The sequence below is a fragment of the Osmerus eperlanus genome, chromosome 4, assembly GCF_963692335.1.
Source record: "Osmerus eperlanus chromosome 4, fOsmEpe2.1, whole genome shotgun sequence".
NCBI lineage: Eukaryota > Metazoa > Chordata > Actinopteri > Osmeriformes > Osmeridae > Osmerus > Osmerus eperlanus.
This window is the reverse complement of record NC_085021.1, coordinates 15,769,806-15,792,243: the sequence shown is the minus strand read 5'-3', so window position 1 is coordinate 15,792,243 and position 22,438 is coordinate 15,769,806. Positions and strand designations below refer to the sequence as shown.

The following is a 22,438-nucleotide window of genomic DNA, read 5'->3' as shown; positions in this document are numbered from 1 at the left end:
ATGAAAACCATGCATATTATGGAAAATAACTAATATGTCATTGATGACTGCTAGCAGGGTGTCGCCCTACTCTTGTTGTATTGGCAAGTCTTTATGGAACAAACAATACGGACTCAACACCAATTGATGCTTTATGTCATCCTCCATGCCCAGGTGAACAGAAATGTCATGTTTTAGTAAAATCTGTCATAAAATGAAATGAACGACTTGAGAAAAAACTCAAGACCGGTTCCTCTGTATGAAGGTAAGGATGTTATTGGATTTGTGTAATGGGAGTGACAACTCAGAAAGTAGGGGTGCATGATGTCAGTTCATAGTAGGCCTCTGTTTATACACACAGACTTCTCTTTCTTCCATGTTGTCTTTACTCGATCATACAGCAAAGGGCTTCCAATTACCAGCACTAATGGCACATCAGATATTTTCCAGAGGCTCTCCCACATGATACTTCCTCAGTGCATGGGTTGAGAAAATACGGCATCAACTGATAAGGCAGTTGGTAATTGAGAATTGATTTCAGAACATTGGAAAGCTGTTTAGTAACTGCATGGGTTTGGTGATGAGGTGCAGAGAGGATCCAGGCAGAAGGCAAGTTTTTGACTCAAAAACATGGACAGCAGGGAGAGACAAGAAACTCACATGCTTCACGAAACAACAACTGACCCAGACTGAATAAAGAACAGGGACTTAAATACAAAACCAAACAAGACACAGGTGAACGCAACACTAATGAGACAATCAACCAGACACAGGTGAACCTAATAAACACAGAACACAGGGACACACTAGGGTAGGCAAACATAAGCTGGGGCATGGCCGTGGGGGTAGGTACATTAGGGGCCAACTGTTTTATTCCTAAAATCAAGAAAGGGATATCAGACCACCATAATACTTTGACAATAACTGTTGGCAAACTGGATTACACAGTCCCCTCTTGTAATCAGATTACAGTCTAACATCTACACCATGATAAACAGCATTGAGCTCTCAAACTATTATAAATTGATGCTTTTTTCGTCTTCAGTGCTCACAAACCCACTGTCTGGCTCGGTCTGAAGAACCGGATACAACACACACACACACACACATTCAGATATGCAGGTGCACACATACTGTACACTCACGCAGAAATTGAAAGTATTCACAGATGCATTCACACATACAAAGAGGTGGTACATACCCATGTGCACAAGTGTGTGCTCTCACACACACACACACACACACACACACACACACACACCTCCCCTTTGGCAACAGACATAATTACACCCCATGCCAGGAGATCTCTAGTTGATCTATCCAGCTATAAAAATGGTTTGCTTTAGATAGTGTGGTTCATAAACATGCTGCAGAAAATAAATATCCAAATATTCCACAGCAAACATTTGTGCTGAAGCATTAGGAGATGGGTCCTTATACTTGCTTACCTCTGCATCACTGGCTCCCCGGACCAGGCTGGTGGCCTCTGTGGGGTGTGTGACGGGGGGTTTGACACTCTCTCTGGTGGGCATGGTCTCTGGTGAGCACTGTGGAGGGAAGCTGACTGGACCAGAGCAACAGGACGTCACTGCAGGAGAGACAGTTGTCTGATACTCATCTGTCTCAATCCCACTGGCTCAGGAGGAGTTAAGACACTCCCTGTGTGTTTGTGTGGTGTGTGTGGGAAGGCCCAATTCAATTTTGTCTTGACCACCCCCCCATACCCCCCCCCCCCACACACCTTAATATATAGCAATTATGAACACTCATTAACTTTGATATAAAGAATACATTAAGATGAATAGGTGTTGTAGGGCTACAGCGTCTGAAGATGATCTTGCTCAACAAGGCCACCAGCTCAATCCTAAAATTCAGATTAGGTTAACATTTTAAACCACCACGGGTACATTTGAATGGTAATGCAGAACGTGGTCCAGTTTTCAGAAAAGTCGGTAAAGCGAAACTGTCCAGTAATCGTCGGATTCGCAACATTTTCCGCTGCAGGCTGATTGGCAATAAATTCAATAAAGCACAATGCCTAAGGCTGGGGGCTTGGTTACTCCTGCTGAGGAGCACAGCATGGACCTACTTCAGCTATCTAAGTTTCCTAGCCAAATGAGCTGCAAAAATATCCAAGGTTAGGTTAGGTTTAGACTTTGGCAACTTGGCCTGATTGACATTATCTCATTTAAGAAATGTAACGCAATTGTTTTAGGGAAATGGCAGTAGTGAGTACAAATTGATCACAAATTGCAGTTCTGAAATCTGACCACATGGTGGAGCTCTGTTATTTTTTCATAAATAAAGTGAAGTGAAGACTATTTAATACTTCTACAAGCCTATTAGGGACCGTTTAGGAAATAATTCAGACTGTCCTTACACAAACACATATGAAACACATACACATATGAAACGTTCGCACACATCCATACTACTGAAAAGTCACATCCACATATGTGAAATGCTCGCATAAACACATATGAAACGCATTCACATTCACATGTGAAATGTTCCCACACGCATGCCTTCCGGATATAGTGAAAATGTTCTCACATCTTACATTCTCAAAGCTTCGTACTCATCCTTATGAGATTTGAGCGTTTCATGTTTGTGTGTGAATGTGTTTCACATGTGTCTGTGCGAGCATTTCATATGTGTATGTAAATGTTCAGTAATAAGAATGTGTGTAAACATTTCACATGTTAAATTCGCAAAAAGTTGTGCCTTAGCGTGTAGCCCTAAAAAAGTGTTTTGCGAGCTAATTATAGGTGTCAATCGTATCGATAAAAAAATCTTTTTTTTAAATATATAATAGGCTACATCTTTTACACTGTGTTTTCATATCACTTAACTGTACGTATGAAATCAAAAATAGCTTTCAAGAACATATCCATTCGATTGGCTTTATGGTGAGAGGTGAGTTGTGGACTATCTGGCTGCACGATATTGAAGGGTGGGAGGAAGCCTTTCTATGCGGATGGACAATTAGAGTGAAAGTGAGCGTTTACAGCTGATAAGAAACACTGCTGTCCATGACCCATAAAGGCCTATAAAAGGTGATGGATGTTCATCCTTTGAACCACAGATGCACATTGTCTTCAGGTGTAGGATATGGTCTCACTAGACTGACTAGTGAGAGTGCTTAAAAAATAGAGTGGGCTATTAACTCATTTTCTAACCACATCCACCCCTTTCTTCAAAGGGTGTGTTTTACCCATGTTCAAATTAGGCCCACTTAGATATTTTCCCAAACTTGATCATTCATGTTTCAAAATGTATCATCAAAAGTAACTCTTTGACTTTAAGAACGTTTTTACAACTTTATTTTCCAAAGTTTTTACAAACTTTTGCATTTAAGTGCCAGACCAATAAAGAAGGTGCTGTGACTCACATCAGATAGATGGGTAAATTCCAAATGACCAATCACATATTGGTCGGTTGGAAAATTGTTGATCTATTACACTGCTGCAGCTAGTGCACCTGTGTGTCAAAGACAATTACAAACACAATAAGAACTCGGCATCCTCCAACCAATCTAATTTCATTTTATACTGCTCATGTTTGAGACCAAATCATTATTATTCAAGTCATTTCAAAAGGAGCACTTTAGCACCATCTTTAGTGGAGCTCCTGTGGCAGCATGCTGGAAGAAGTCATAAAGTCAGGGTCAAGCTTTATGTTCTAGTACAAGTCCCCCACTGTCCCAACTAATGAGACTGGGATTAGAAAATTGTGATTTAGGTGACTGTAATAGGCACACACACATACACACACACACACACACAGTCACACATAGTCACACACACACACCTATTTTTGTTGTTGTTGATATTAACGCATGAACATTAGACATGTAAAATATGACAGGAAATATGAAGGTTGATTGTTAAAGTAAGAATTTCACTGTATGTATAGGGAAACATTAAACAAGGGGAAAAGCCATAACATGTGTAGTTAGGGTTAAATCCTTGAGTGCTACCATGGAGACAATGACCAGACTTCAGTGCTACGGCCCTGTCATTGCCATTCTACAAGACAACAAGAGAGGAGGGCCAGTGGAAAAGGGGAGGGCCACAGGCAAACAACCTCTAACTATTGGCTGATTTTAATCACATGGTTGCTTTTGGAATGCTAATTCATTCTAGATTTTTTTCCACCTCCTGCGCCTCTCCCCTCGGTCTCTTGCAAGGCTTGCAGACAGAGTGAGACCCAGATATGGTGTAGGATAACAGAAACCAGTGGCAAGGAGGGAGTTGAAGGTATGGAGGCATGGCTTTGTGTGTTTCTATAAAGGCTTTTCTACTGCCTTATTGCTGCTATCACAACCTTGGTCTAAGAGTCATGTTTAACTGTGTGTGTGTGTGAGTACACTAGTATCTAAGGATACATTCATGTCTGTACATAATTGTAATCTCGACAGCACTGCAGAGCACGTTTCTTAGTTTGGTGTGAATCAGAATTGATCATTTTACCAGTTCTGTAATTTTGAGAAATCTCAAGAAACTTGTATATGTGTCAGGACTCATACTGTTTGAATCTACATGTACACAGGTGTGAATCTTTGTGTGCATGTGTCTGTCTCAGTTTAACCTGCTGAACAGCTTGTCAAAGTGTTACACTTGCTTGTGTGTCTTTACTATCTGGACCATATTCCCCAAAAATTCTTGACAAGAGTACAAGGAATAAGGAGTCATTTTGAGTTATGACATGGTATAACTGTCTTAATGTATCTCATTTACGGCAATGTCATAAGTGGGAAACTCCAGCCAAGCTTACATCCCACTCCCCCTAGTTGAGTATGAAATAAGAACTTTCAGAGACAGTTTAAGCTCACCTTAGAATCTGTGTGTATCAAGTGTTTGTTCACACATTTAGTGGTAACGTAGACCATTGGGGACTGCTAAACCTATATTCTGTACGAAAACTGACCGTAAAGGTGCATAAAAAATAAACTGACAGCTGAGACTGTTGATACAAAGTATAACCCTGGTGCAGACAGGTTGGAGTTTTGGGGTTCTAAAGTTGAATGATTTCTGTATGCCTCCTCCCATCTTTTTGATGTTGCTCATGTGCTCCAACAAGCCTGAAACAGATGAAAGTCATTTCTACTCTCTATCCTGTCCCTGTCCACACTCACAACCAGGTGTTCCTCCCCTATCGCTCTCTGTCTCCATATCTTTCCCTCTCTCTCCCCCAACTCTCTCTCTCTTTCTCTCTCTTTCTCTCTCTCTCTACAACTGTCTCTCTCCCCTCTTTTTCTCTTTCTCCCTTTCATTCTGGTTTTCCATGTGTTCTCAGTAAGGCTTCTTTCAACTCTCTGTATGAGCAGCAGCTGTGTGAAGTTGGTCTCCCATCATTTAGTTCAGCTTTATAGCTTTCAATCTAAGAATGTTTCTTATGTGTCTGTGTACTGTACTGCAGACTGCTGGAGTGGACACACACTTCTCACACATTCCTACTGGCTAGGAGCCAACCACTGGAGGGAGAGGCATTGTACTGGACAATTCAACTGTTGGAGACAAGTCTAAAACCTTCGTTCCCTCTCAATTTCACCAATGGCTTATTTGTTCAGGTGCCAGACTATTGTTGACGCCTTTTCTTAGACTTAAAATGGCTCAAAACATGACCTTCTAGTGTGTTCTGGAATTTTAAATCTACTGTGTAGTATTTTCGTGACAAAGCAAGTTTGTGGTTTTAAACCATGTTTAATGTTACGTCCTTGAATGCAGAATTTAATTCCTATGATTCTACTGTGATAAATAGGTCAACTATAGAAGAGATTTATGATCATGTTAACCTGATTTTACAATATTGCTCATTGTATTTCCTTCTAGCCTGCACATAAGCATGCTTGTAGTAAGCTCTACTGATTCAGTTTCAGGATAAACACATAGGTGTAATAATAAAATCAAATGCCAAAATTGGTTTCACTCATCTTATATGATCTTTCTGTCCTTAATTTACAATTTAAGGGTACTCTTTTAGACCCCCCCTACATACGCACACACACAAACAAACAAACACACACACACACGCACGCACACACACACACACACACACACACACACACACACACACACACACACACACACACACACACACACACACACACACACTCACATGCAGACTCCTGTAGCAGCAAATTTGTATTCAAATTAAAACAATTTTTGTGTTCATGTAAGTTTTCTGCTAGTTTCTGCTAGTAACTGGAACATAAAGGTGCCCATCGCGTTGAAGTGAAATGGTCTTTCAAAAGGAAACAAACACAAACAAATCCCCAAATCCCTAGTCTTTATGATACTGAAAGTGCAACTCAGTGAAATAATATAGTATAACGTATGATGATATATAGTGTACCATTTATCAGGGGCGTTTCCTTGTCAGATTAGAGCCAATATATCTAATACTATCTAGGTTTTCCTCCTTAACAGGAGTCAGAAAACAAAGTGCATCCTCAATACTGTCCCTTCTCTGCATGACTCCCCAATCAATGAAACCAGGACAACAGAAGTTGTATATCACTCTGCCTCCCCTCACACAAAGAGTCATCCCTTGCAGACAAAGCAGGCAGGTTTATGGCCCATCTTAAGGAAATAAGGGCCACAAATCTCCAAGTCTGTCAGGGAGAGCAGAAATTACCCCTACAACACACCCATTGATGATTTCAAAAGCAAGGGGATATGAACTGCCTTCTGCAATTCAGTTACTCCTATACTAGTTTTCTTCAGTTGCGCTTAACATTTTTAACAGGAAACAGAAGAAAAATGTTACATTTCATAAGATTTTCATCTCTCATTACCTGAAATACTGAAAAGGAGTCATTTGGTAAAAATTCTTCAAACCACAAGTAATGTACAGTGCACTGGCTCTCTGAGTCTCTGTATAATTAGGCATCCCTGGGAAAGGCCTGTAATATAAATAATAAATTCACTCAAAACATTGATGGTAGGCTAATGGTGTATGGGTAAGCCATGTAAGACATAAGCTGATATGTAAGCTACCCCAACCTATACATACTCTCTTTTTCCCTTTTTCACTCCTCTCTCTCTTTTTCATTCCCCTCTTTCTCTCACATTCTAGCAACCATATAGTTTAGTTTGTCAATTTGTTTAGTTTAATTTGTAGTATGTGTTAAGTGAATGAATTTGTTCAAATAAATTGCTAATCCGTGAAGTAACCTTATCCCTGAAGTTGCATGTTGAGGGTCTAAGCTTTCAGGTGTGACAGAAACATATGACACTGCCAACAACCTGTGAAGGACTTGAAGATACAACTGAAAATTCAGGCATAATGACAAAGTGCATTTTATGTAGCTTAGTTACAGTCATATTATAAGATAAAGAAAATGATGAAGCATAATGAAGATTAAGTAAATCATACATTTATTTTTGTCACATTGACATGATATTATACCATCTCCCCTCACTGGAAGGGAGGTTGAGACTTGCTGTTAGATGATTCAGTAGCCTGTCCTGTCCAGACAGGCCTATGTTTGGTGTCATATCTAACTTCTTGCAGCTAAATCCCCAGATGCTATGTGTGTCTTGACAAGACACCATAGTCAACATTTGATCTTAAAGAAAACTTGACAGATTAATACTAACGTTACCACAGTCCCTTGTGGGGTTTTCAATCGCATAGAGCAGTGCAATTTGTTTTCCCTTGGTTATGTTTTTATTGACAGGCAACGTTTGAATATCGAGAGAGAAAAGGAATGGGTCTGTTAAACACGTCTGAGAGATTAGGAAATGAGACGAAAATACAAAGAGACAGTATTTTCTGGGGGTGTTACTTGTGCAGTGTCCTTATAACTTATCTCTACCCTATTGGTCAGTTAATTCCTTCTTGCATTGCATATTAGTGTGTCTGTATGTGTGTGTGTGTGTGTGTGTGTGTGTGTGTTGTGAAGCAAGTGCCTGTGCTGACAGGTGAACACATCTTCCTCACTTGAGCAGACGCTCTCCCACACTCCCATTTGGCAACAGTGTGTGGGAGAGCCTGATGTTAGTGTAGCTGCTCTGCACACACAACTGTAAGTCAATGAGGCATCCTCCCCTCCCCCAAACTTATCCACTCTCCATTATCTCCTCATTTCTCAAACCTAGACTTCAGATTAAAGGAGGGGAATGGAGGGCGTGAGACAGAGAGAAAGACTGAGAAAAGAAAAAGAGAAGATGGAGTGTGTGTACTAAATTGATTCCAGTAACTTAAAGCAACATTTGTCAAACATTTCCTAGGTTTTATTCATGGACAATGAATTGATCTGAAGCTTGTCTGCAGTATTTCATGTCAACTGTCCACTACCTTATATGAGTGGGTACAGTGGGTCCCGGTATTGTTACCTTTCATGGCACAAAATTATTATGTGTAGCTTCAACATACTATATAACGCATATGTTGAAGCTACACATAATCAATTTTTTCATTATGTGTAGCTATATTTTTATATTTACAAATTTGTTTAATCAAATAAATAATCTTTTGTACTTTGTCCATTTTAGTTTGATATTTGTTATACATTAACTTGGATCTCATAATCTTAACCTAACAATAATCTTAGTTAGATGCTGAATATGCCTGTTGTTTTACATGCAGCAAATTGTGTTGTTTGACTCTAACAATACCCTTTACTAACAAATGAATGCTTAGTTATTTGAGATCCCGGCGAAGCGAGAAGATTTAGTTCAAAGAGTTTGTTAATGATGATGGGACACATCATTCTTACCCCTCTTGGGCATTTAAGTTCAACCTGTCAAACTGTTAAGTGAAGAGAGGCGGTTTGAAGGAAAGTTAGAGGATGTCTCAAACGTGTTACACCACTGCCTGTTTATCATTAATTTATTTTTTAAAACTACTTTAACTGTTGATATCTCTTGATATGGAGTAGAGTTACTCTCTGGGTTGAGTCAAATAGAAACACACCATCTGTTTGTGTAAATTAGTGTCATTGTAGAAGCTGTCATTAGTTAGTCCTGCTTTTTATAGTCATCATGAGAGAGCAATGTGGTTTTAACCCAGCGATTCATGTTCCTCCAGTTTCTCTGAGTGACTTGTTAATGAGCAATTTGTCTGAAACTTGAGTCCTTGGCCTCTCACCTCTCGGAGTGGTCTGTGATATTGGGGCTGAGGGGTCACAAGCCAGGAGGGAGAGAGCTATAATGTTAACAACACCCTGACTGTGTTTTATGAGACAGGCAAAACATTCTAAAGGTGCTACAAAAATGCACTAGTTGTACAAGTGTGTTTCTGTTTTAGCCGGTGTGATGGTTTCTCCTGGAAGCACTGCAGGATTTCCGAATCAGTGGGGTTTCCACGCTAATGAAGTCATGCACAATCACAAACTATTTATCTTTAGTTTAGAGAGCAATTGGAGGAAAAAACATATATTTCAATAATCATTTTTTAGGGCACTGAACATTTACAACTCCAAACTACTGCTACACACCTGTTAGAACATTTAATTTAGAACAAAATAAGTTTTGTTTGTTCTACATGTGCTTTGCATACAAATGATCAACCATTATTTAAAATTGAATATGCACAAAATGTTCCAGGATAAATATTTAAAAAATCTGTCTCTCTCTTTCTACTTTTTACTTGTTTCTTTCAGGTATTGAAAGTGTCAGACAGAGCAGTCACCGTGGATTGTGGAAAGTGGAGGTGGAGGGCACCATGCAGAATGAGCAGGGCCCATCAGCCTCTAGTGCTGGCATTACAACTCCCAGTATCACCACTGTGGCAGCCAGTATTGTCACCACTACCAGCACGGGGAGTCCTACTGTTTCCCAAATCTCAGTCTATGGAGGGATTCCTGACAGACAAACTGTCCAGGTACAACATTCTCTTGGCACTTCAATTTCTCTGCCCTGAAAAGACTAGCCTTTTAAAGGAAACTTTGCTGGTCACTGTTGCCATCTACTGGTCGACATACCACTGTGCAGGTAGATATTAAACACCCTCAGACATTCACATGAATCTGAAATAAGTTGAAAATTGAAATTAAATATTATTTAGCTTATATATAACTTATTTTAATTTGCAGGGCTGGCACTCACTGATCATTCAGACAGACTCTGTTATCTGTGTTGTCGTTAGCATGTCTTCATTTTGATCTCTATTGCTGACACTACTGACAGTTCCATGGTTCAGCTACAAAGGACCTGTCTGAATGAAAGTTATTTTCATAGTTGACAACCTTTCCAAAGAGGGCAACACATTAAAAAAAAAATGCCACTGAATAACTCTAGGCTGTCTTGAGGATGAGGTGTCATTAATGTTTAATCCGTTGTCATCAATAGTCATTCTTATCATGTTGAACTCCAGGAATCCAGGAGGGTGGACACACTTCAAAAAACAGGTCACAGGTCAACCCTTTGGTCAAGCACAGATATCTCCATGTTGCCATGCAACCTCACATTGGCTGTCAGTTATTCTGAGATGTGATGATGCTGCTGGTGACTGAGTCCTCCAAGGGGAGGTGGGAGGGCCTAACTGGGCTGCTCAAAGGAGCAATTGGCTACACAGACACAACATGCATTTAGAGGAGTTCACCAAGTACTAGTGAATCCAGGTTCAAGAAGGTTCTAAGTTCCTAACATTATATAGCTCTTGAAGCTGACAAAAAAAAAACACTTTGTTCACACAAAGCCTGGATAGATAGTATTATTTTCTTTACTTTGTGCATTTTGTTCAGGGCACACAAGATGATTTTTCTTTCTTAAATATCTTTAGTGTGGTGAGTAGTCAGTCACTGCTATCAAATTTGTATTTGTATTGTTGTTACGTAATCTTATTGAGGCAGTTCATATTGATGCTTTGAGTATGTTTAGTGGGTAATAAAGTTTTTATAGCATTATATTTTTACTACCTCTGCTGTGGTAGACACCTTATGCGTAAATTACAACATAAATGTACTGTATATATATAGAAATCATACACAAACACGTACACAAGCAGTCACTTTGAGCTTGGTTTGGTTTGTTGCAGTCTACCATTGTTTAAACAGGGGCCTTTGGGCTAGTTCAGAGTGTAGGCAGTGATGGAGTAGGGCTGGCCCACTGGGGGTCACTGGGTACGGGGGGGGGCGGGGGGGGGGGCGGGGCGGGGCGGGGGAGGGCGGGCGGGCGGGGGTATAGGTTGGGAATGTGGCTCGGCTGTCACCACTCTGACTGATGATTTGGGGGTGATGGGGCACTGACCAGACAGTTCTAGAATTCTTCCAAGTTTTTCCCTTTTTGGATACATGATAAACATCTTGACACTTGTTCTTGTATAAACCTGCACTGTCTATGTGGTAGCCTCATGTCTCTCTCTCTCTCCCTACTTTGCTGTAGGCGATCCAGCAGGCCCTGCACAGGCAGCCCAGTACTGCAGCTCAGTACCTGCAGCAGATGTACGCAGCCCAGCAGCAGCACCTCATGCTGCAAACAGCAGCCCAGCAGCAACACCTGAGCAGTGCTCAGCTCCAGAGTCTAGCAGCAGTGCAGCAGGTCAGCTGATCTACACTGCCCACAACTTACTGGCTACTTTTTGTGGATTGATGACTAAACAAATGCAACTGTTGCAGAAAGATGAGACAACACGCTGCCTCCACGCTTACCAGCTTTTCCCCTTCCTGTGGGAGCTCTTGTGTCCTAAGGGGGTTACATGAAGATTTAGAACTTATGGTGCTCTGCCTCTCTCAAAGAACTTCCTTTATTCCCTTCCCTTATGCCCACGGTATTTCCTGAACCCTGACAGTGATGAATGGTTGTTTACATGGGAGAATACTGGGCCTGTACAGCCAAGGGTCTCACAACAACATCCCCCATGTCTTTCCTCATATCCTTGATCAGACAATCAGTGAAGACATCAGCTACACGTGTATATGATAGCTTGATACCATGTCTGCTCTATGTGGTTTTTCTTGTCTCTGTCACATTATTTTTTTACTGCGTGGCATCGCACCCTTTGGTTTGTATGAGGCAAGACAGGTCTAAAACATTGATCTGAATACAGAGGATACAGTTGCTTTTTTAATGTGTAACGTTTCTCAAGTGCACAAACCAACCACATTGACTGACACAATTCATAGTTGAGCTTTGACAACAGCAGTAATTACAGCCATTAACACTACACACACTTACATGTGTGCTGTTGAGCTCATCAATGGACCTCTGACAAGTCTTTTCCCATCATCCAGCTTGAACACTGCACAGTATTCACTGGTCTCCATCTGTCTGGGGCCGGGGTGTAAACATGGCCTGATGTATAACTCGCCCCTCCCATGGGGAACACTCATCTTACACTATGAGGGTCTGTAGGCTAAGATGGATAATAAACCACTTTGGGTCTCAATCATGGGATAATGGATTGCTCTGCAAATAGAGAGACGGTTTGCAAAGCACTGTACTTATCCACTATACGTAAATTTAACAACAAAAAAACATTTGGTAAAATAGTTACTTTTATGTTAACATGTTTTTTTCCCAAGGCAAGCATGATGGCCGGAAGACAGACCTCCAATGAAAATAATCACACGACTCAACAGACAGGAATCGCACAGACCACTGTGAGTAATGTGTCCAGGGATACTTACAAGAACATAGCATTAACTGCACAAGTTAAAAAGATTCACAGAAATGGTTCCAGTGATTACTGTGCTGCCTCTGTCTACTCATCACAGATCAACCTGGCCACACCTACAACATCAGCCCAGCTAATCAACAGAGCCCAGTGTGTTAGCTCCGCCCCCACGTGCATCCCTCGGCAAGCAGTGCTCTTGGGTAATGCCTCCAGCCAGGCCCTAACAGCAAGCCAGGCTCAGATGTATCTGCGGGCTCAGATGGTGAGGAATTGGGGTTTCTTTGCATATATTGTACCAGCCTACACATATACTTTCACAAGGAGCCTTTTTGAACATGCAGTTATGGTCTTTGACAATGTGTGCAAAATCTGAGTATACTGTGAGAGTATGTAATCTACTGTAGAGAATTAAACACGGCTTCTACTGGTTAATTCTGGGAATTAATAACTTCTTATTTCTCCTAAATCCTCCTAAATGTATGAATTATCTTCTTCCTGCTGTCTGGATAGTCAGTTATTTAACTGTTAAGATATAGGGTAATGTAGATTGGAAGAGAGATTGAAGGTGGAGTGGCAGCTGTGTTTTTATCGCCAAAAGTCTTACAGAGAATTCGTTTTTTTTGGAACAGGGTCTTTTTCTGTGGTTGTGGTGGTTTTGATAATTGTATAAATTGATATGCACCTTAAATGGTACCCTGTATGCAAAAACATCCATCACTATCAATTTTCCAGCTCATTTTCACCCCAAGTGCAGCTGTCACTGCTGTCCAGTCTGAGGCTTCAGCCCAGTCTTCCAACCGACCGTCTGCTTGTGCACAGGTGATGTCCACCACATTTACTCTTGTATGTATCTGGGGGTAGCTTTTTTATTGCAATGCATTGGAAAAGTATCATCCAAAGCTGTCATTTGACAATTTCCCTTCTTTCCTCAGGTCCAGAACCTTGCCATCCATAGCCAGCAGGGGACTCTCTCAACCTGCCCCTCCATCCTCACCTCCACCTCCTCCTCCTGCGCTCAACTCCAGGGCCTGTGTCTAAAGCAAACCTCCACAGGGTCTCAGCTCTCCCTACCGGCTGCCCACTTCAGGAGCCCTGCCCAAGGGCAGGGACAAAGGGCGAGTCCCCAGGGTGTCTCCTCAGGCGGAGGGCAGAAAGCAGAGGGTCCACTGGAGCTGACACACCTGGTGAGCGTGAGCCGCAGTTTGACGGCTGTTAGTAGCCACCCCCTCATCAGCCCAGGTAAGACCACAGAAATGTAGACACTCATCTTCTACATTTCGGATGCACATGCCAAGAGAACTGAATTTGAGTTGTATGCAGACCAACCAAGTGCACTCCTTAAACTTCCCCATTTCCACACACATCAGTACTGAAAGGAATTTCAGCACTATCAAAGTGAAGCAGGCTTTACTCCAAATGCAAACCAGCCCCTCATTAGGCAATGTCAGGCCGCTCCAAATAAACCCAGTAATACAGGAAATGGCGAAAATGGGGAAAATGGCTTGTGATGGGTCCTAAAGCAAGAAAAAGTATGGTTTCTTATTCATGTATTGGCAGAATGTGTAGTTTAACAAATAGCAGTTGTAATTCATCACAGTTAACTCACCTGATCTCTTTATGCAACATGTAGGTGTAAATGTAATATAAACTATAAAGCAATCATGAGCTCAAGACCACATCCTTTCTAATATAACAATCCTCCCATTTCAATATTTACTTACTGATTTGAGAAATATTTAGATTTCAATAGCACTTTGAGATCTTCATAGAGTCTTCTACAGTCTTCTATTTCCTGCTGCTTTGTAGTTCTTAAGCAAAACCAGACCAGAGTGCAGGGGAAGCTAAAGGTGAGATGTATGGGGCTGCAGCGAAGGCCCAGGCCGGGCCTCCCTTCTATGAGCTGTTTATAATGAGCAACCAGATGGAGGCTGAGAGGACGGCACATCTTCTATGTCCCCAAGCATGCGCACACAGGAAACCCATCCCCCCATTTTAGGGTTTAAAAATCAATAGGCAGGGACAGGAGTTTCTGTTTTTTATTAACATGCATGTTGCAAGGGATTGGGCTACCGTTTTGTTTTACCGTAAATTCTCCTTTGATTTAGCTGTGTGATATTGGGGTTGGAAGGGTCACTAGGGCTCAAATGAATTCTTGCCTGTACATCTGACTCATGTTAACTTGTCTCTAGCGTGCTCCTAGCCATCCAAATCTTAATGATAACAGCTGCTGTTGTTGTTCAGTGCAACCCAGAGAACACACAATGTGGTCAGTCTGCCTTGTCTGGACTTGAAAATCACAACACTGCACTTGAGTATGAGGTTGGCAGATGGGGTGGTAAACTGAATAAGGGTGGTGTGGCACTCTACACCAACTCCAGCTGAGAACACAGAAACATGTGCACATGGGAGGTCTGACTCACGTCTCTTGGCACTGATTTTTAGCTACATATCTCAAAAGCACTGGATGGATGGATGTCAAGTAATATTGTCCTAGTTACATGTTCTTTGTGTGAAGTGTTATTTCTAAGTGAAGTCATGTTTCACATTTTGACATTTCCTGGATGTTTCCTAGAATTGGTCAACATTTTGAAACAAAAATCATGCACACCCCTTCTACAGTACCCTTTTCTGGCCTCAAGCACAAAAGTGTGTTCCACACTATTTTACCAGAGAACTATCCCTGAACCATAGCAGAGTGAGTTGTCGAAACACACCATCTACTCTCTCACTGTTTTGAAGCCTAAAGTTACATAGAAACTGTAGTTTATTTCATGAGTCGGCCACATCAAAGGAAGCATAATGTAGGGCCAAAGACCATGAGAGGTTCCACATCTGAAATATGACCTCACATTTCTTCCTGGCCATCTCTATCCATTCCTGCATACAAAGTAACTTAGTTTACCATGTGGATGAGCAGAGCTATTTCACAGCCTCCATCAGTTTGGGAGTGCAATGTAAAGAATGAGACACAGGTGACTGATCTCGTTAACCTAAGACACACAGTCTGTGCTGCACATTGTGATGGGACTGCGGGGGATGGCAAAGCTATTATGCTACACATTGTTGGCACAGCTTTGTGATTTAGACGGCAAAATCCTAAATTTCTTGTTTGGAATGAAAAACAAAATGAAAAGTATGTAAAAACATATTGAATTTAAACTTTTGGGTTTAAGAGACTTCAACCCAAACAGATATCTAATGTGGCAGGAGAGAAGTGTTTTTGCAAAACTTGGGAGTCCAACATGTCTTCAACTCATTCACATATTACATCCAAACTTTTTCTTAAAAGAGGCTTTCTAGCTGTTTAGGATGTTGACATGTTCTGTCTGTTACAGCATATACCCAGATCCAGACTCACCAACAACTTCAACAGCATAAGCAACAGCAATTTGTGATCCAGCAGCAGCAACAGTCTCATCCACCCCAGAGGAGCCAGGCCGCAGTGCTTCACACAGCCTCCCTCCACACGCAGGGCCAGACGGTGCATGACCTGGCTATCCATCTCCAGGGTCAGACCCATTCCAGACAAAGTCCAGTCCCTGTGCTCCCAAAAATCCCTGTCCCGAGCCAGCAGACCACTATCTTCCATGCAACTTTGACCCCTAAGGTGCTAGCCCACAATGGTTCAACCCAGATCCAGAATGGATCATCTTGCACCCAGAATGACAGCAGACCCACCCCTTCCCAGAGCCAGGCTGGTCAGCCTAGTGCCAAACCTCTGCAGCAGGCTGCAGTCAATCTTCAGATCGAGCCACAATATCCAATCCAGGTTAGAATGCAACTGAAAGAGATGCTTTTGCTATTATCATCTAATATGCTTTTCAGTTTATCATCATGCATGGTATATTACAGTACTCTTAATATTCTCCCTTTCTGCTTTAGGACAGTGCCAATAAAGTGATGTCCAAACTTGAGCTGGCCATGGACCACAGCTCAACCCCATTTAACCAGCAGCTAACCATGAAATCTAGTCAGGAGGGCACCACTAGAGAACTTTGTCCAGATACCCTGAGCAAACCAACCATTCACACTGAAGGTAGGCATGAGGTTGAGGTGACTGAGGACAGAGTGTGTTGCAAGAGTGAGACAGATACAAACTGAAACTCTCCATAATGTGAAACAAAAACGCCTGTCATGTGCCCAGTAGAAAGTGGCTGACAGAGTGGGCTCTAGCTGGCAAGAGAAGGCTTATTGACTGCCTATGACATCACTCCCTCCCTTATTCACAGCCATCTGTAGGTTTCCCTAGACCCTAGTAACAATGGCAGCCTCCACTCCAACTTTCCCCTCAAGCGGAAGACTAAATCTGTCACACCCCAGTGTCCATTGTACTGCTCCGCCAAAGACAGCTTTCACTGCAATTATGGGAGAGGGTCTGTGGAGAAGAAAGGTGACCATCTTGTCTGGCAGGTGTCTTGTCTATCTACTGAGTATTCGCACATGAATATTAGAACTGTAAGAACCAGAACAAGAACCTTTTAGCAAGTCCTGTCGAGCAAATAAAGTGAGAGCTATTCTTTTGTGGTGGTGTCACTTGCGAGAATACCTAGTGTAGCCCCGTAGACCTCCGCCAGGTTCCAAAGAGGCCTTGTGCCAGGCTGAGGACCCATCGGAGCATGGATTTTACCCAGATATTAGTTCTTTATTTCTAGTTTAAAAAAAATTATGAATTATGTCTTTTTCTGCTGCTTCTTGGTGTCAGTGTAGTCAGCTGTGAACGGATAAAAAGCCTCCGTCGATGTGTGGCATTGATGGTTGTTGTAGATCTAGGTTTAAGGATTTAGCCAATCAGAGAGAAAGCTGGATTCAGCTACTCACCACCATTGGATACCATTCCTACTCGCGCGGGCCAATGGTGGGGGTCCTTTATATCCTATTCAGTTCCCGCATACAAAGGCGATTATAGTGTACATGCAAACTGTGGCCTGTGGGAGCTATCGTGCTCGACTAAACAGAAGAAACGCTGGAAAAAGTTTGGATGTGATTTTGTGGGCTACTTCCATCTACTCATGTAAAGGGTGCGTGGTTTCATGGAATATTTTGAGGTATTTGAGGTTATGGTGTGCTTGTTCTGGGTTACCTTGGCGGAGGGATTATGAAAGAAAGCGTTGTTTGGAGCAGTCGAACAAAGGGGTGTGCTTTTCTTCCCCGTTGACCATTGTCAAGGCGTCTGGTTCAGAGCGGCTAGATTTGTAATTTGAAGAAACGTGTATGCGGATATATTTGCTTTATGCTTCGGCCAAACTGATTGTCTTCTAAAAATGTTATAGGCAACTTTTCACCTTGTCGTACTAATAAGAAATAACATACTAGCTAGTTTAATCATACTTAAGCTACCACATCGCGTAATAAACTAGATAGGCGGTTAAAGTTTATTTATTTCTATTTGAACAAAACGTGAATGTTATTTGTTGTTCTCGCATTCAATTTGCTGATAGCTGGTGGTCTAACGATCCACAGGGAGAAGAGTAAACAAACTATTAAAAGTAGCCTACTATTGTTTGATCAAGGCAATGCTCCTGCAGTGTAGTAGGCTGCATGCTTTTATTTCCAAAAAACGAATGCACAGCCACAGGTACCCACTTTTGTCCAGCAAGTCTGGTGGCAACGTGCATTCTGCATTTTACGTCCGTAATGCATGCGTGCACATCTGATTCAAAAAAATAATAATAGTGGCAATAATAACGCTGTTGCAATTTCACCATCAGATAAGGGGGGCGTCGAGAGGCTGAATGCGAAACCACCAGGTGCGTGCTCAGCCCCAGTCATGACATCGGGGAATGGGAACAATGCGCCCACGGTGACTGGCAGCACCCCACAGAATGGCGAGAGCAAACCCCCCCAGGCCATAGTCAAGCCTCAGATCCTAACCCACGTTATAGAAGGATTCGTTATCCAGGAAGGAGCCGAGCCTTTCCCTGTGAGTAGGCTACAGAACTTGGTAGAAAACCTATGCATACACGCACAAACTTAGTCGCGCGCACTCACACACATTCGTGATGATAATCATGTCTGATGTTTGTACTTAGCTAAACCTCCTCTAATGGAGTTCTATTTCTTTGGGGTTCTTGGATGTATCTGTAGATGGGTTGTTTTTGCAGTTATTTGAACCATGTGGTCAGGGCCATTGGACTAGGTAGGATACAGTGATATTTTACTTCCCTCTAGTGGACAACAGAAGCACTGGATCCCATATGTCTTACTAAGAAACATGTTCCATGACACTAGAAGTTGATGATTAGTAACGTGAAGAACAGCACAGTTCTGTCTTGTCTATACCTTGCATCACTTAAATTTGGTGGAACTTTTCAGTTAAGTTCTGCGGTGTCTTTCTGTCCTTCCAGGTGGAACGTCCCTCGTTTCTGATCGAGAACCTGAAGAAGCAGAAGCCGACCCACATCAATACCACAGACTCAGAGATGGAGGACCTGTCTCAGCAAGGTAGGAGCCACTTAAAAGCTAGACCCTCTCAAGACCAAGGTCCATGAAAAATGTCTTAATTACTTAATCTGTGATGTCTAATACACACATTTTCTGTCAATACTTTTCGCATGTTTTCTATTTTGCTCAGTAAACCTGTGACTGATAGGCTGTTCTGTGTGTGCAGATCTGAAGCAGCAGCAGCAAGAAGAGCCCATGCTGACCTGTGAGCTGTGTGGCAGAGTTGACTTTGCCTACATCTTCAAGAGGTCCAAGAGGTTCTGCTCCACAGTGTGTGCCAAAAGGTAACTGAGTTTCCCTGTGTGAGTTAGCTTAGGAATGTTGATTTACACACAGCTATACTACTGAAACCAACTCTTTAAAAATGGTCTTGTGTTGCACATGCTCATTATGTACAGAAATTCTCATCTGAGAGAATTATTTTCTTCTGCATCTGTTATTCTTTGGTAGGTACAACGTGGGGTGCACAAAGCGAGTGGGCCTGTTTCCCAATCGAAATACCACTATGGAGAAACTAAAGAAACAGAGGGCTTCCAATGGAAACAACCAGAATACCAGCTTGGAGTCCAAAAAACAGGTGAGGGTGTGTGTGTGTGTGGGGGGGGGGGGTCATTTCACAAGCAGTGTTAGCATATTCGATGTTGGCACCTACATGTATTTAGCTTGCCAGGTTTGTTAGCTACTAGCGTCCTAGTTTGCGCAAAATAATAAATAATGTGTAACAAAAGAATGGTAGTGATGGTCAGCTACTGCATTGGACTAGTGTTTTTTTAGAAACTGAAAGTGACTTGTGAATGCTCTATTACACAAGAATTAGTTGAGGTCCACCTATTTGCTTTCAGACTACTGCTGCCAAGCAACCAGCTGGTGGCTCTTTGTCGTCTGTCCATGCCGGTCAGGGGGAGTCCGGGCATTTCTCAGACATGTCAAGTTACGACGGTCCTCCTTCTCCACTGTCTGCTGCCAGCTCTGGTACCCTGCGGGTGCAGACGGGCAGAGGGCCTGAGCGCTTGGAGAGTTGTGGGAGACAGCTGCCCCTCCTCTCCCAACACTTCCTGCCCAGTGACCCTGGAAAGTGGAACGTAGAACATGTGTATGAGTTCATCTGCTCTCTGCCAGGTGGGCACTACCAGGTTTTTAAAATTATACCCAAATGCAGTCAATACTCTTACCAAGGTTGTTTTCCTGACTGACCAAGTGCCGTTTATTTTGGTCCTAGGTTGCTTGGAGATTGCTGAAGAGTTCCGTTCTCAGGAAATCGATGGCCAAGCCTTATTGCTGCTGAAAGAGGACCACTTAATGGGGACCATGAACATCAAATTGGGACCAGCGCTCAAGATCTTCGCTCAAATCAGCATGCTCAGAGACTCGTAGCCACCTCCTCTTTAGGCCAGCTCTGTCTTGGCAGAAAGAACATGGTACTGGCCAGGATACCAAAAACTGACCTCTGACAGCTAAACCCTAAATAGGCTGGGCAGTTGTGTAAGACTAGCACACCACTGGTCCATAGCACATCATGTGTGGCACAGTGAAGATGAGTCAGTAGAATGTCTTTGTTTCAAGTCGATGGACAGCCTCTACTGTTTAAGTAACTTCATTTTATCACTGTGGATGAAAACCAGGTAGCATGAACAAGCTACACCCCAAATGGACACAAAGGTGTGACAAGTCTTTTACCAATAGTTAGGTCAGGTTTTTACCAAATGTGAGCTTAATAAATAAAGGTGGTCACATGTGATTCTCCATTTGCTCACCATGAGGTAGGGCACAGAGTATAGTGCAGCCACTGTCTGCCTTGCTGGCATAGCAACGTACTTTTAACAGCTAAGCTAACTTAAGCATTGGATTTAGCTAAGTTCGTAAACCTGTATGCCTATTCACAAACTTGTAATTCCCATCGGACTGCTGACATTTCACCAAGCATTGCTCTTCCGGCCAAGATCATGATCAGTTTTTAACGTTGTATTATACAGTTTGGGGAACTATGAAACACTGAGTATTCGTTTATTTGTTTTGATTGTATGTGTGACACGTGTGTCACATACAGTCACATACTATTATCGCATCGGTTGGGCTTTGAAAGGTCAGCGACAACCAAGGTCAGAGTTCAAGTGTATGTTCGAGCAGTGCGCCGTGCCAATGGTAGCTTCTGCATAGTTGGGCACCACTGCTCTCCCCATACGAAAACAATGGCACAGCCAGCGCAGAGCGGTTTCAATCCTGATCATGTGTCACCAGCTTTAGAATAACTAATTTATTTGTCTCTTGAGGGACAGTATTTTGGTTCATACACAATATTTGGATGTGTATCTGGATTCTGGATGAAATATTCAGAAAAGCACAAAATGCCTTGTTCATTTTGTCTTTGTTGAATGTAACAGACACTCTAGTGGTGCTTGTAGTACAATACATGTAATGTGTGAGGTTAGATTTGATATTAGATCTTGTTTTTTGATGGTTATCTAAACCAAGAATGCCTGTTCATTAAACCATATCTACCACCAAAAATACCCCTTCCATGAAATCAAATGTTTCATCCTGTAGAACCATGAAATGTACATTATTTACATTTTGTACATTTCTTGAAATGATATGTTGGCATATCCACAGACTGTTGTAATAATATGATGTACAAAGAAGATAGAATAAGATGAATAGTATTGAAAACATTGTATCAAGGGTCTGTAGAGGATAGTCACTTACTTGGTCAGAATAAGTATGACTGTATTCAATAAAAGTAGGAAATTAATGTTTGCCAGAATTTTATACATTCATCAGTGTCCTTTAGGCATATCCTACATTAACATGAACATGTGACATAATCAAAGCAAAACTAAATCCATAATCAAGTGATCAGTTTGCCCCCCTCACCTGTTATGGTTGAATATCTTTTTAGAGTTAATCTTGTAAATCACTTAGAAATGTTAAAGGTTGTCATTACATACTTGCCTGCAAAACACAATTCCTGTTAAGGGCATATTCATATTTATTTTCATTAGAATATCTCTGACACTAAAGAGTGTGACTTCAAATTAATTCCTGAAGAAATGTAAGAAATGCAACAATATTGTCATTTATAATGAAATGATTTAAAATGCTTTTAATTAAATGGGTCTTAAATACATAAGACAATACAGACATTATCGGAGAGATGAAGGTATCCACTCAACAACCAGTGCAGGCAGGAAATGTGCAGATCTCACAAGCATCATAATGGGCTGCAACAAATGCTGGTGACACAAACAGTAAGTGAAGGTGATTAAAGATTTATTTCAAATACATGGAGGAAGTAGCATTAGTTGACTTACTCGCAAATGCAGAAGCATGCCGGAATAAATGGAAACAAGCCAAATGCAGGCACAAAGCACAATCCACATACAGTTAGGTCCATAAATATTTGGACATTGACACAATTTTCATCATTCTGGCTCTGTATACCACCACAATGGATTTG

General features: G+C 41.9%; 1 protein-coding gene across 1 annotated transcript; it reads left to right on the top strand.

The window, feature by feature from the left end:
• The first annotated feature begins 4,166 nt into the window (after positions 1 to 4,166).
• Positions 4,167 to 20,974, top strand: phc2a (polyhomeotic homolog 2a (Drosophila)). Its single transcript, XM_062459521.1, has 15 exons — positions 4,167 to 4,238; positions 9,590 to 9,810; positions 11,313 to 11,468; positions 12,452 to 12,529; positions 12,644 to 12,805; positions 13,276 to 13,362; positions 13,476 to 13,782; positions 15,879 to 16,312; positions 16,426 to 16,579; positions 18,252 to 18,463; positions 18,888 to 18,984; positions 19,151 to 19,268; positions 19,435 to 19,561; positions 19,827 to 20,103; positions 20,204 to 20,974. The coding sequence occupies exons 2-15, from the start codon at positions 9,652 to 9,654 to the stop codon at positions 20,356 to 20,358; spliced, it is 2,523 nt and encodes an 840-aa protein (XP_062315505.1). The 5' UTR covers positions 4,167 to 4,238; positions 9,590 to 9,651; the 3' UTR covers positions 20,359 to 20,974.
• Positions 20,975 to 22,438: the final 1,464 nt, after the last annotated feature.